This window comes from Branchiostoma floridae, chromosome 17, assembly GCF_000003815.2.
Source record: "Branchiostoma floridae strain S238N-H82 chromosome 17, Bfl_VNyyK, whole genome shotgun sequence".
Classification (NCBI taxonomy): Eukaryota; Metazoa; Chordata; class Leptocardii; order Amphioxiformes; family Branchiostomatidae; genus Branchiostoma; species Branchiostoma floridae.
In genome coordinates this window covers 18,602,179-18,616,266 of record NC_049995.1, presented here as the reverse complement: position 1 = coordinate 18,616,266, position 14,088 = coordinate 18,602,179, and the positions used below count along the sequence as shown (strand labels likewise).

The 14,088-nt window shown below is 43.5% G+C and overlaps 1 protein-coding gene across 1 annotated transcript; it reads right to left on the bottom strand.

The window, feature by feature from the left end:
- Window positions 1-7,920: 7,920 nt before the first annotated feature.
- Window positions 7,921-9,097, bottom strand: LOC118404464 (tripartite motif-containing protein 3-like). The gene is made up of 2 exons (XM_035803540.1): window positions 8,713-9,097; window positions 7,921-8,564 (listed from the first exon to the last, which is right to left on the bottom strand). Exons 1-2 carry the CDS (start codon window positions 9,095-9,097, stop codon window positions 7,921-7,923), a joined length of 1,029 nt encoding a protein of 342 aa, XP_035659433.1.
- Between the last annotated feature and the right edge of the window lie 4,991 nt (window positions 9,098-14,088).

The window sequence follows — 14,088 nt, the reverse complement described above, 5'->3', positions numbered from 1 at the left end:
GAGCCAATAATATTTTTTTTGGGGGGGGGGGGTAAAAATGGCAAAAAATTACAAAATTCAGCATTTCGCTGTACTGTATGACAAGCATATTATTGAATCCATGTGCGCATATGTCCAGGGCATTCCTATACCAAAGTTCAGGTCGTCTAAATTTTTTTAGGCTACAAGAGCCAAAAATGCACTTTTTTGTTTTAAAAAAATGGCCCAAAATAACAAATTAAGCATTTTGTTGTATTGTATGCCAAACGTGTTATTGGATCCATCAGCGCATATGTCCAGGGCATTCCCATACCGAATACAGGTCATTCAGTTGTAAAGCCAGGGTAGAGGAGCCAAAAATATCCTTTTTTTTTGTAAAAAAAAAAATGACCAAAATTTAGCATTTTGTTGCACAGTACGCCAAAATTATTATTGAATCTATGTGCGCATGTGTCCTGGGCATTTTTATACCAAATTTCAGGTCATTTAGTTGTAAAACCAGGGTTTAATGGGGCAAAAATGTACTTTTGGCGCCAAAAATTACAAAAAGGAGCCAGAAATGTACTTTGGGTAAAACAATGACCAAAAATTACAACATTAAGCGTTTTGTTGCACTGTATGCAAAAACGGGTTATAAAAGCCATTTCCAAGGCGCTCCTATACCAAATTTTTTACCGGTTATTTACTTGGAAAACCAGGGAACAGGAGCAAAAAAAATGATTTTGGGAAAAAAGAATGGCAAAAATTTCAAAATTAAGAATTTTGTTGTACTGTATGCAAAACATGTTATTGAATCCATGTGCACATGCATGTACGTTCAGGGCATTGCGATACCGAATTCCAGGTCATTCAAAACTAAGGTAGGGGAGCCAAAATGTACTTTTTGGGGAAAAAAATAAACCTAAAATGACAAAATTTAGCATTTTGTTGAACAGTATGCCAAAAGTGTTATTGAATCCATGTGCGCATTTCAGGTCATTTGGTTATAAAACCAGGGTACTACAGGGGCCAAAAATGTACTTTTTGGACCAAAAATGCAAAAAAAGTCACAAAATTCAGCATTTTGTTCTATTATATGGCAAACCAGTTATCAACCCATGTGTGTACATGTCCAGGACATTCCTATACCAAATTTCAGGTCATTTGGTTGCAATACCAGGGTGCTGGGGCCAAAATATACATTTTTTGGCCTAAAAATGACCAAAAAAACTCAATAAAATCATTTTAAAGGCAATTATAAAAAAATCTAGAACAACCCTGCTTTTATAAGTGATAGGTAAGTTCCTCTGCTACATAAAATGAAACTGAGATTCATTTTTGGTAAGCTATAACTGTTTTTCCAGGAATAATTCTATGGTTACGATTTTCTTGAAATGGACATATTGGTTTACTCTCGGGGCCACCACGGTCCGATACGTGAGAGTGCCAAACTTTTTTTTACATATGATGTATACAAAGATTCAAACTATAACTGTGCCAACAATCAATCTAATTGATTTGCCTGTAAATGAGCTAATGGTCAATAAAAATGGTCAAAAAACTGATTTTTGTCAATTTTGGAAATTCACGAAAACACATAATTTTCAAACATCTGCTGCACCTCACTACAAAAACATTTTGATTATCACTATATATCATCTTTTATATTAGAATATGGGTAATAACATATTTGAGAATCAATAAAATATCTGTTAATTTGTGGGGGCTACAGGAGTCCAAAGGAGGCCTATTTTGGACGCGACCAAGGCCTTCCCTTGGTGAAAATCCGCCATTTTGAAAAATGGCCGTTGCCATGGCAACCGGTGACCGCAGATCTAAAACTTTGCGATTTTTGTAGGTTTGGACCAAGGCCCTACCACCACACAAAATTTAAGGAAAATCGATTTTTTGAGTTTGGCCACCCTATGCTTGGTTTTTACAGACAGAGCCTCTTAAATACCAATTTGAATAAAACAGAAAAATACATACAACCGGCAACTCTATACAGCCCGATTTAAAGAATTTTGTGCCAAGCAGTTACGTGAGATACGTTATACTAAGTTTGCGTAAACAATGATACTTAATTTTTGCTTACCTTCTGCCCTTGCTTCTTCTTGACTTGGTCCCGGTTGGGGCTCAGGATTATCCGGCTGGAGCTCGGGGATTTCCGGCTGGAGTTCGGGATTTTCCGGAACCGCTCGGTCAGGTTGTTGGGCTGGCCGCAGAACGTCCCGAGCCAAATCACGTCGTCCGATCATTTCCAAAACCTCCTCAACAAAGTCCAAGTTCTCCTGGTTGATCTTGCCTATTTCTTTTAGCTTTAGAAAAATGTCAACTGCTCGTTTTAAACCTTTTATCATGCCTTTCGGAATCACGTGCGCACAGTATATTTTCACATCATCCGTTTCCTTTTTGGTGAGGGAATCAGATATGAGAATGAGAGGCCGCACGAACTCAAAATGTCGTCGGTCTTCATCTGTGAACCCTTCAATTTCCCTCGCCGGGCCTGCCATCCTGAAAAATGACACGACATCAAAATATAAATATCCAAAGGGTGATTGGATATACTTATTACAGGTTTGCAATAGAGAAATGATTTCACATCCGTCGGCATCAAAGGCTTCCAAACACACCACCCCCCACCCGTTCACCATCTTGTTTCCGGTAAATTGATAATTCCAAGGTTGTACTGCCATCATGAATCACTAGTCGGCGCTTCAGTGCTGCCTCTCATAATCTGCAGGCTCATAGACTTAGATTTCTGCCAGATAGTGCCAAAAGGTCACTGTAAAACTTTATTGAAGATGATTTTAGAAATATATTTCTATGACTAGTACCACAAATCCTTCTACGTAAGAACATGTTTTTATGTACAAATCATGTCGCCTTCTTGCGACCGGATCATAAAGAACACAGAGCAGCCCAAGTCGTGTACTGGCTGATATGTTTGAATCAGACTTTGTCCCCATGGCCACTACTCGAAAATCGATTAAGTTCGGCCAAAGGTCAGTTCACCGACTTCAGAGAGTTTGTTTTTCCCAACAATTACGTCACACGGGGCGGGGACAGAGATCAGGACATTGATACGTCCTTGCCCAAAATAACATACTTACATGCTCATATGCATCTTCATAATTTTTTGTTATTATAGCTTATGTACATTTCAGGTGTTAAAAGACAGTTCGATACGCCCACACAGTTATCCCTTCAAACATATTGTTGCTCCGAAAACAAACAAGTCGCCATTATCAGCTCACCCAGCATTGAATGTTTGTCCAACAATCATGAACATGTCACGCGGACCTGCCGAAGGGGCGGAGTTAGAGATCATGATACTGATATATGCTAAAACTCTATAGATCTATGATCAAAAGGAAGAGAAGATGATCGATGACAATCCCACACATAACACATGTACAAGAGCAGTATTACAAGAGAGTATTACAAGTGATAAAATATCATGTCTCTGTCAACAGGGCTAGGCCTTAATAGCAGCCACAGGCTAGTTGGGCAGCCTTGGCTGTGCGTCATGAACAGCCAAACCATGAAAAGATAAATTGTACATGTGTTTGTGAAAATTATAGTTAAAACACCCCAGCCACGTAACTTGATACCACTTTTTTTTGTTTACATACAGTAATCTGTTACGCTGACGTCACTAATTCAGTCATTTCGTATCACGTTTCCAAGCAACAAATGCCTGTATAACCTTTCCAAAATCTCTTGTCGTCTTATATTCCGAAATTACTGTGTACTGCTCCTTCCCGCCCGACCCCGTAAAGAACAATTTAACTTTCATGGTACTATGATGGTAGTAAAATCTTCTTCATATGTCGTTGACCTAAAATGGCCGCCAGGCTGAAGTGAACATTTCTCACCTTTAGTGAAGCAGGTGTGAAAACTCAACTATGTAAAGTAAGGTAAGACGGGCTCCTTAAAACGCTGTCAGCCTGCTTTTTCAAGACAGACTTCCACAGCTGTCTCCTGTCTGGGGACTGAAATGAAACTCCCGGCCCTCATGTATCCTGTCCGGGCACTGAATTAGATTGCAGTAAACGTGGCAGTTGGAAAGCAAACTCGGTACCCGTTGGACTTTGATCATGGTCACTGGGTAATGTCAGGATAGAAGGTGCAGCTACGTACCTAGCGGATACAGCCGGTACTACAGGTATAAGCGTCTCCGGACTGTTGACTGAAATACGAGTGAACGTGGCAGGTTTGTAGCGAACTCTGTATCCGTTGGACTTTGGTCCCGACCGCTGGTAGCTGATTGCATAGCGAGGTTTGACCTGCTAGTGACGAAAGCAGTTCGGGATACAATAAGCTAGCGCGTTTCCATTAATACTGAATGGGCGTCGCCTTACATATGTGATTTGTAAAGTTCCTGTAGGTATCAGCAGTATCCGCTTGTGTGAAGTTGCATCTCGACATATACTAGCGGCCCAAATATTTCTTTCCAACATCTGCTTTTAGATTAAATCGCGGCACTATATTTATAACAAGATCCAACATTCAGACAATTTCTTCGTTAAACTTTGTCGTCACAAGGATGTTCTACAATGTTACGACAAGGCCGATTTGTTCCCACACGAATTAGATAAGACAGTTAATATATACCTTCTTTAAGAAACTCTTTGGTCTTTATTTGAAGCCCAGTCCGCGATGGTATTGCAGAATCTCGTTGTTTATTTCTATAGAACATTCAGTTCATTCAGTTTGATAGCGTTCAGTTTCATCATTAACCGCTTAAGAAGTCCTTGTGAGATATTCTATGTCTATCAATGCTTTTCTTTGGCAACGCCTTTTTGCCGGATGTTACACAGGGCCCGAAATCATGGTTGGTACTTATCATAAGTAAGACTTCGAAGAACTATGATCATTTCATGCTAAGAAATCAAAGCTTTTATTGGTGTAAAACTGAATACAGCATCGTAAAGTATCCATCATAATTCAATTCCCAGGAAATTCAACCGCTGATACCAAATACGTGTTAATGTGCGATCTTTAGAGATGGTGCAGAGACTTATATGTTGTATCTAATTGTTCAGCTGATAATACATGGTGATGTTACCGGTAAAACACGTCACGTATCCTGAACCATCATCGGTAAACTGTTGTTTGTATACTAGTTATCATCGGTTAACTCATGACGTCACCACAGTCTGCGACGAAGCTGCCATCTTCCTAATCTTCAATCCGTCTGTAAGCGCCAAATCATAGGCGCTAGGCCAATGAATTCTTGTTGATTCGCCCGTACACTATCATTCTGTGCCGAGTTGCCGGGTTGGAAAGTACTGGGAATTACCCGAAGGTCGGGGAAGTCGGCGAAGCCGACCAATCAGCGTTGGAGTTTCTGCACCCGAAGGTCGGCGAAGCCGACCAATCGGCGTAGCCGATTGTGTGCTCGGCGAAGCCGAGCAGCGAGCGAAGCGAGCGAATATTTAAACTTAGGGGGAAGGCGGCGCAAAGGATGACGGGAGCATCTGACGAGGTACTTCCGGATAGGCGGTAAACGGCGCACTCACAAATGCCACAAATGTTACCGCGGCAGACAGCGCGCGCGGTAGGGTTCCTGTTACTCAACAAAAACTATTTCCTCTTTGTTGCAAGACAACAACAACAACAATTCCGAGGCCTATTGCCCATGTTCAAATCTGCCGCCATTAGTCACCTAGTAAAATAAGATGTGCAAGTTCCAAAACTGGGCCACGTGACTATCAAAACTCAAGGGACCCTACTCACCCAGGACTCATAGAGAAACAGGCTTCGTGCTGGACTAGCAGGAAGAAATTAGGCTTCCCAAAGAAGGGAAGAATCAGGACCTTCTTGCCGAAGAGCAAGAAAGATTAGGCTTCCCAAAGAGGGAAGGAGCAGGACTTTCTTGCTAAAGGAAGGAAATCAGACTCCACTGCAGGAGAAGATCGGACCAGAGGAAGTTGGGAAGTCTGACCAGTTTTTTACGACTTTACCTGGAGTTGGACTTTACTTGGAAACGGACACTACTTGGAATCGAACATTACTTGTTATCGGACTTATCGAACTTCTACAAGCTTTATTCTGCGGGCTATCATCATTCCGGGACTTGCACTTATCAAACAACAGGCGGTTTATGTATCACTAACTTTTCTAGATTAAACCCTCAAATCAACACCCATCTGTCTTCATCTCCTCCGTACAAGACTCCATGTAGGCCAGTTGATTACTCTTCTTAACTTCGTAATCTGGAGCGGCAACTATTCTGGTGGCAACAGCAGAAGAATGTTGCTGCGCTTACACCGTCTTTTTAACGTTTAAGGAATCCATGGCGATGGAAGACCCTTGAAGGCTTGAGTATGAACAGCTATTTACAAATCATTAATTAATCAATCCTAAATCTGTTAGTATCTTCGTCTGCTGCTGCTGAATCTGTTACCATCCCGACATGTCAAGATGGGTTCCAGACAATTATCATTAAAAGATTAACCAACTGTTGCATGGATGTTACACTGCAGGAATTTACTGTCATCAAACTTGGAGCGACTGCACAGTGGAGCAAGGACAACGTTTACAACGTCCTTGAGTGGAGCGACTACGGATAACAACCCCAAAACAACAAGACGGTGGCTAGTTGGGCAGCCCTGGCTGTGTGTTCTGAACAGCCAAACCAATAAATAAATAAATGACAGTGGACCGAGGAATCTTTGGAAGCCAAAGGAGCGACGACACTAAGTACATATGAAGGAACGCGTCAGGAGCGGTCGAATCTAAAAAAATAAAACGAAAAATAACGAAAGATATTTCACCATTCAGAACGAATAAAAGCAAACACACTATATACAGGGGAAGGGAAAAGCTGGGAGGGTAAATTTTGGGCTGGGAAAGCCCGTGGCAGTGAAAATGACGCCTTTTTTAATGACAAAGGGTGTAATTACGGCGCAGTCGAGGCCCGGGGAGATAATTAGGTGAGAATTAGCCGCCAAATTATGCACCAGTCATTTGCGAACAAAAGCCTACGTCATTAGTTTCCACGCGTACGCACAAGTGTACTAAGGTGGCACAGCTAGTGCACACGGGTTTCCACAGGAAGGGCACGTAATGCACACGCAAGTGGTCCGTTTACTCAGATTTGCACAGGTGCCCCATATAGGGGCACGTCACGTTCGCACAGTGGGCACCCGTTGAAACTCATGGAAACTCTGAATTTACTTGCATGTGTACACGGGTTTGCACAGCGGAAATCTGCCTTTTCGTGCAGTGTTACATGAGCAATTACATTAAAATATATTATGAGCATGGAGGTACATATCATACAATCTTCATTAACACAACAGAATGACAGCGGCATCCAAAGAATCTACTGCCTGCAACTATAGGCGTACAAACATACAAAATTGGGTACAAATGAATTAATCCACGTACAAATATATCTATACAATCAACATTTAGGGTTTAACGTATGATTCATACTATAAGTCCTTAAATTTTGTAAAATGTATGTATCTATATTTTCCACAGTAAGGGTTATCTTCTCCTAGAATGCAATTGCATTCTTTATGATGGAATGTATTGAGTTCTTTTGAACAAGCGGAAAGAAAAGCGAACGGCTTTGAGCGTTTATCGCCAGATCGTGAAAAATCCATGATAAAATGACGTTGATGTTCAATCTAGTTTGGGTGGAATGGAAAAAAAAAACTTCTGGTCACGGGGAATGTTATAATACGTTCTAATCGTTATATGAAGATAGATCACCGAGAGATTTATCAACGATTTTTCGACATGTCTCCTGATCTACTTCAGGACAACTGAGACCCCGATTGTTCAGAACACGTGACCTTCTGGACAATTGACATGAGCTAAAGGTCAAAGGTCGTTGGAAGTCTGTAGCGATCCAGCCATTCCTTATATCACAAAGGGCGCAAAAGTATATATAAGAATTTTGTAAACTCTGTTTTAACGCAAATCCTTTTCCAAAGTGCTGCTTGACTAATAGTTGGGATATACAGTAACAGTGCCGGTCACATTGGTCACAACCAGCTGTCCTTCCGGTCCCACAGCCAGGCCTTCCGGCCAAAACCCAGTACGGACAGTCCGGACAAACTCGCGGGGACGTGTGAAGATCTGAACCCTCTCGTTACCATGGTCTGCCACGATGATGTTACCTGCCCTGTCTGTACAGATACCGCGGGGAAACTTCAGCTGACCTTCACCACTTCCATGACTTCCAAACTGGAACAGGAACTCCCCGGACTCGTCATACACGTAGACAAAGTGATTGCCCCAGTCCGACACAAGAAAGTTTCCTTCCCCGTCCACAGTAATGAACCGTGGGCGTGTCATCCCAACCCGTGAATGCCGGACTGTCCGCACCAGGGAGCCGTCCGGACGGAACACCTGAACTGCACCGCGGTCTGGATCAGTCACCAGGATGTGGTTAGTGCGTATGTCTACTGCAATGCCGCGGTAATAAGAGCTATTCTTAATGTCAAACCGCGTCATGGCGGTCCCGTCCGTGCTGTACTGTACAACATGGTCAGCTTTCTTTCCCCGCCCCAGTACCCACAGTGTGCCGTTACCGTCCATACAAACATCATGTGGCCGCATGTCCTTATCCCCTCTACCCGGTACAACTGTTGGGGAAATGGCGCAGGTAAACCCCCCCTGTGCTGTGGACTTGGACTCGCCTGTTGCCGTGATCGGTCACGAATATCTCGTTGCTAGGAGACACCAAAACGCCATATGGGTGTGAAAATTTTCCAGGTTCTGATCCCCTCCCACCAAAAGCGATGACACGCTGTTCCATGTCCCCAGTACGGCCAGATGCCGCTACCTTTGTCCCCGCTGTGTGTCGCTCTTGCTCGGGGGCTTCTGTAGCGAAAACAACCTCTTTTCCATCGCTCCCACTGCCAGAGTCTTGCCTTGGAGTTTTTCCGTCTTCTTCCTTTACAGTCGGGTCTGCTTCAACCTTGTCACCCACACCTCCAGGTATCCCTGTAGTACCAACAGGATCCGTTAGGTGTGTCTGTGTAGCTGAATCTGCCTTCTCGACCTGTGCCGACCAGCCACCAGGCGGCTTCTCTCCCCTGTACTCCTGTAGCGTTTCTCCAGGCGGCTTCTCTCCCCTGTACTCCTGTAGCGTTTCTCCAGGCGGCTTCTCTCCCATGTACTCCTGCGGCCAGCCTCCAGGCTGCTTCTCTCCCCTGTACTCCTGTGGCCAGCCTCCAGGCGGCTTCTCTCCCCTGTACACCTGTGGCCAGCCACCAGGCGGCTTCTCTCCCCTGTATTCCTGTGGCCAGCCTCCAGGCGGCTTCTCTCCCCTGTACTCCGTCACGTGGGATGTCACCTGCTTGGCGACTTTCTCTACGTATTCTTGAGCCTGCTGCAGATTTTCTTCAAGAAATGCGATCGTCTCAAGAGCCTCTTTCAGCCTGTTCTCTGTGATGTTGAGCTTGGAGCGCAAAGTCATGATCGTGTTGGAATCCACCTCTGCCTTCTGACGGAGCGTGTTGGAATCCACCTCTGCCGTTTGACGGGGCGTGTTGGAATCCACCTCTGCCTTCTGACGGAGCGTGTTGGAATCCACCTCTGCGTTCCTGAGGTTCTGGATGGCCTGCCTCATCTGGTGTTCTCTGAGCCGGTCCTTCTGCACCAGAGCCCGGACCAGGCTGTAGGAGAAGCCCTGGTACTCCAGACTCGCGGCTGCCTGCAGATGGAGCGGCAGGGCGTCCGAGAACAGGTTCAGGGCAGACAGGCGGGTCCAGCTCTGGGGCGCCCTCTGGTGTTTGGTTCGGGTACTGCATCCCACCTGGATGTCATCAACAGGCAGTTGCCTCTTGACATCTGAAAGGCATTTAGTGAAAGAAACTTCACAAATCAACAGATAAGCAGTCTGGATGGTTCTGATTTATGGAAAGTGTATTTCTAGTACATACAGCATTATCTGTATAAAAATGACAGCTAGGGACAATCTATTTGACATCTATTAGACATGTCTTAGACATGTTGTAAAGTACCTACGAAAGGTGACGATGACAGCGTCAACAACCTTTTTCCTTTTCAATAAAATTTTCTTGTAACTTGAAAGAAAATTGAAAACATTGCCAAAATAAAACAACTCAATGCATAAACTGGAATACCAACTGAATGCACCTGAATTCAAACCTGTAGAGAAATACCAACTAAGTCTATGATAAATACAACTGCAAGCATACGAAGACAAACACAAAGTCAGCTCACCGTACACAGGCGCCCCCTGTTGAACCTTGATAGGAACTTCAGCGTCGATCTGCAGTGACTTGACGCCCATGTAGACAAGTCTCGGGTCGGAGTGATCCGCCATGTGCCTCAGCACCGCCGTGTTCTCCCGCGGTATGGAGAAGTGCACCAGGATGCTCTTGTGCTTCTTGTAACCTCTGAACTTGACCTGTGACCTTCTCGTGCCAATTAAGGTTGCCAGGCAGTTTTTAAGATGATCTAGAGTTTCCTGGATCAGGCGCACTGTGCCGTGCACGACCACGTAGGTGTTGGAGGTTGTAGTTCCTGCAAATTCAATATAATTATTAAGATGTTTGTGCTATTTTACAAACTATTCAGAAATATTTCTAATAGTTTCTAGTTGGATGGAGAAGAAAACTCTTGACCCTTATAATTTTCTACAGAACTGTTATATAAAGGGTAGATCGTGATGGCAAATTTTAACATATCTTCCAAAACGATGATACAAACCTTCCAGGCTCTCTGCTGTCCGAGTTTCACCAATGTTCTTTAGGGCTTGGATCAGCACCTGTAGAGTAGCTCCCCTTCCCTCCCTGTTTCTCCACCGGTTCAGCATTTCCCTGCACCTGCGGTCATGGTCTCGCTCCAAGTCTCGGATTACTTTGATTTCGTTATCCTGAAATCCCAGCTTCCAGGCCAGGTCGTCCCACTTGTAGCTGACTTCTTCGATGACATCGTCAAAATATCCCTGCACGTCACCTGAAACAAACACGAATACAAAATGGCCAAAGTCATTCGTAAGGAGATGAGATGATTCGGTTTATCGCACGACGCACTAAAAGCTGCAAAATTTTAGACAAGGGCTAAAGTGCAGCTTATTGTACAACACAATATAAAATCGCCCGGATATGTAAACCATGTATTGTTGCACTACATGACGTCATATATGTGTTTTCATTAACTAAAACTGTGTAAATAAGGATTGATTTCTCTTAGACTTAGTACTGTATTAAACAAAAATGTAACGAGAGAAATGTTGTCCAATAGACTTATTATAGACTTGTGTTGTCAAATGCAACCGCAATGGTGTAAAAATAAATCATAAGTCATAGGTATTTTTGGTCTCCTTTGAAATCCTGAATCTTAGATCTGCAACCTTAGATTCTGTAAATACATTCTATTCCACATATATCAAGCAAATACCATAAAGAAGACTGAAAACGTTCCTTTGAAGTTTTTTGTACAAATTAATAATGATAGTCGAGTGACAACGACTTGATTAAAACCTTGTGTCATTTTTCACCGTTTGGGATTGTGACAGATTACGTTATCACACTAGTATGAATTACGAATATTCAATTATGAATGTTATATTAGATTATATTAGCAAGAAAACTTAGAAACCTCGTGGCTTTAACCAGAATTTGTGATTCTTGTATAATATGGTTGTCAGAAACCCGTTGCCATGGCAACACGAAAAATGGAAAAACAAATACTATCTATTATCCTAAAATTGTTCACAATAAAAGTTTAAGAAAAGTTTTCTAGCCTCAAAGTTGACGCGGGGAGTTTAATCCCTCCCCACGCGTAAATAGTGTTGAAAAAGTACTTCAGGACGAGATGTATGGACAGTTGTACGGACAGTGTTGTTTGGGGCTTAAAATCCACCACATGTGACTCACCTTCTGCTGTCGTCCCTAACAGACTTGCTCCCGGCTGGAGTTCTGGGGTTTCCGGCTGGTTTTCGGGGTTTTCCGGCTGCAGTTCGGGGTTTTCCGGCTGCAGTTCGGGGTTTTCCGGCTGAAACTCGGGGTTTTCCGGCTGCAGTTCGGGGTTTTCCGGCTGAAACTCGGGGTTTTCCGCCTGCAGTTCGGGGTTTTCCGGCTGAAACTCGGGGTTTTCAGGCTGGAGTTCTGGATTTTCCGGAATCTCTCGGTCAGGAGGCTGGAACCGCCGCAGAACGTCCCGAATCAGGTCCTGCCGTCCGATTCTTTCCAAGATCTCTTCTATGAATTCCAAGTTTTCCTGGTCAATTTTGTCCAGTTCCATCAGCTTGTGGAAAACATCCACTATCCGCTTGAGTTGTGCCCTCTGTTCTTTAGGGATCAGATGCAGGCAGAACAACTTCATGGTTGCCGTTTCCTCTTCTGTGAGCTCTTTGGAAATACGGAGCAAAGTTTGGACAAAATCAAAATGGCGCCTGTCGGCAGCTGTGACTCTTTTTTGGACCGAACCTGCCATCCTGTAAAAAGACGATAAAATGTCACTGGACTGAGAGTATTCTGCACACATTGCGCGTCTTGTAGACACACTGATTTTTTTCTGACTTATGCAGAGCAATAGGTCAAAGACTAAGAACTTTCTGCATTTCAGTTCATTTCCAAATATGTATTCACAGTCGGATGCATTGTAGGCAATATGAGTAGTATAGTAGGAGCACGCTGACTATTATTATTCTGGAGCAAGGTGGAGCAGGTCAGAGGTCATCGTCTGACGGTCTAGTCTAGGGGAATTTTCTGAGCTCTGGGTAGGGGTGAAACAGGGCTCAAGTCGACCTTTTGACCCACCAAGGGAACAAGACAAGACACCCCTAAGACCCCCCCCCAAGACACCCCCCCTCCAATCATGAGGGAAATGCCCTTATTTGGCCTGGTTGTAAGCCTCTACGCCGGTATACCTTACATTTTTCTTTATCTATTTTTCTTGTTCAACTAAGGTTCAGGCTGACCTTCTTACCCACCAAGGTAATTCTTACACCCCACCCCCCAACACCGCCCCCACCCCCTCGTGTGAGACATGCCCTTATTTGCCCTGGTCGTAAGGTTTACCTTACTTTTTCTTTAATTTTATCTATTATGATCGTTAAGGTTAGTTTTACGTACGAACATATACCATCTATATGTACATGCAGTGAAACATTACTTTGGAGTAACTATACGTGTTGCTCCGGAGTAAAAACACTGCTCCGGAGTAAAAAAATACTGCTCCGGAGCATGCTCCGGAGTAAATGAGTACGTATATTTGTTGTAAGTATATTTGTCATGTACGTACGAACATATACCATCTATATGTACATGTAGGGAATCATTGCTTTGGAGCGTCTATACGTGTTGCTCCGGAGTAAAAACACTGCTCCGGAGTAAATAATACTGCTCCGGAGTATGCTCCGAAGTAAATGAGTAAGTATATTTGTTGTAAGTAAGTATATTTGGCATGTACGTACGAACATATACCATCTATATGTACATGCAGTGAATCATTGCTTTGGAGTAACTATACGTGTTGCTCCGGAGTAAAAACACTGCTCCGGAGTAAAAATACTGCTCCGGAGTATGCTCCGGAGTAAGTGAGTAAGTATATTTGTTGTAAGTAAGTATATTTGTCATGTGCGTATAAACATGTGCCATCTATATGTACATGCAGTGAATCATTGCTTTGGAGTGGCTCAAAAGGTCGACTTGACCCCTGTTTTACCCCTACCCAGAGCTCAGAAAATTCCCCTAGACTAGACCGTCAGACGATGACCTATGACCTGCTCCACCTTGCTCCAGAGTCCAGAATAATAATAGTCAGCGTGCTCCTTCTATACTACTAATATATCACTGACATTCACCTTCGACCCTGCGCTTGCGCAGTTCAAACCTTGTACCAGCTTACTGTCTTCTTTTAATCTTCTGGATATCTGGAATATCTGTCACTGTAATCATATTGAAGTTACAACGTCAACATCGGAGACTGAGCAACTTGACCTCTCGTGACGTCAGCTCAGACCACTCCGGAGAGTTTGTTTTGTCCATCAATCATTAACACGTCAGGCGGACAGAGATCATGGCAATCCCTCACCACAAATAACATTTTTACTCATAGAACATAGACTATTTAACTGCAGCTGTAAAATGTTTGACATGCGAACCCATCTATGTCTTCAACCATATAAAG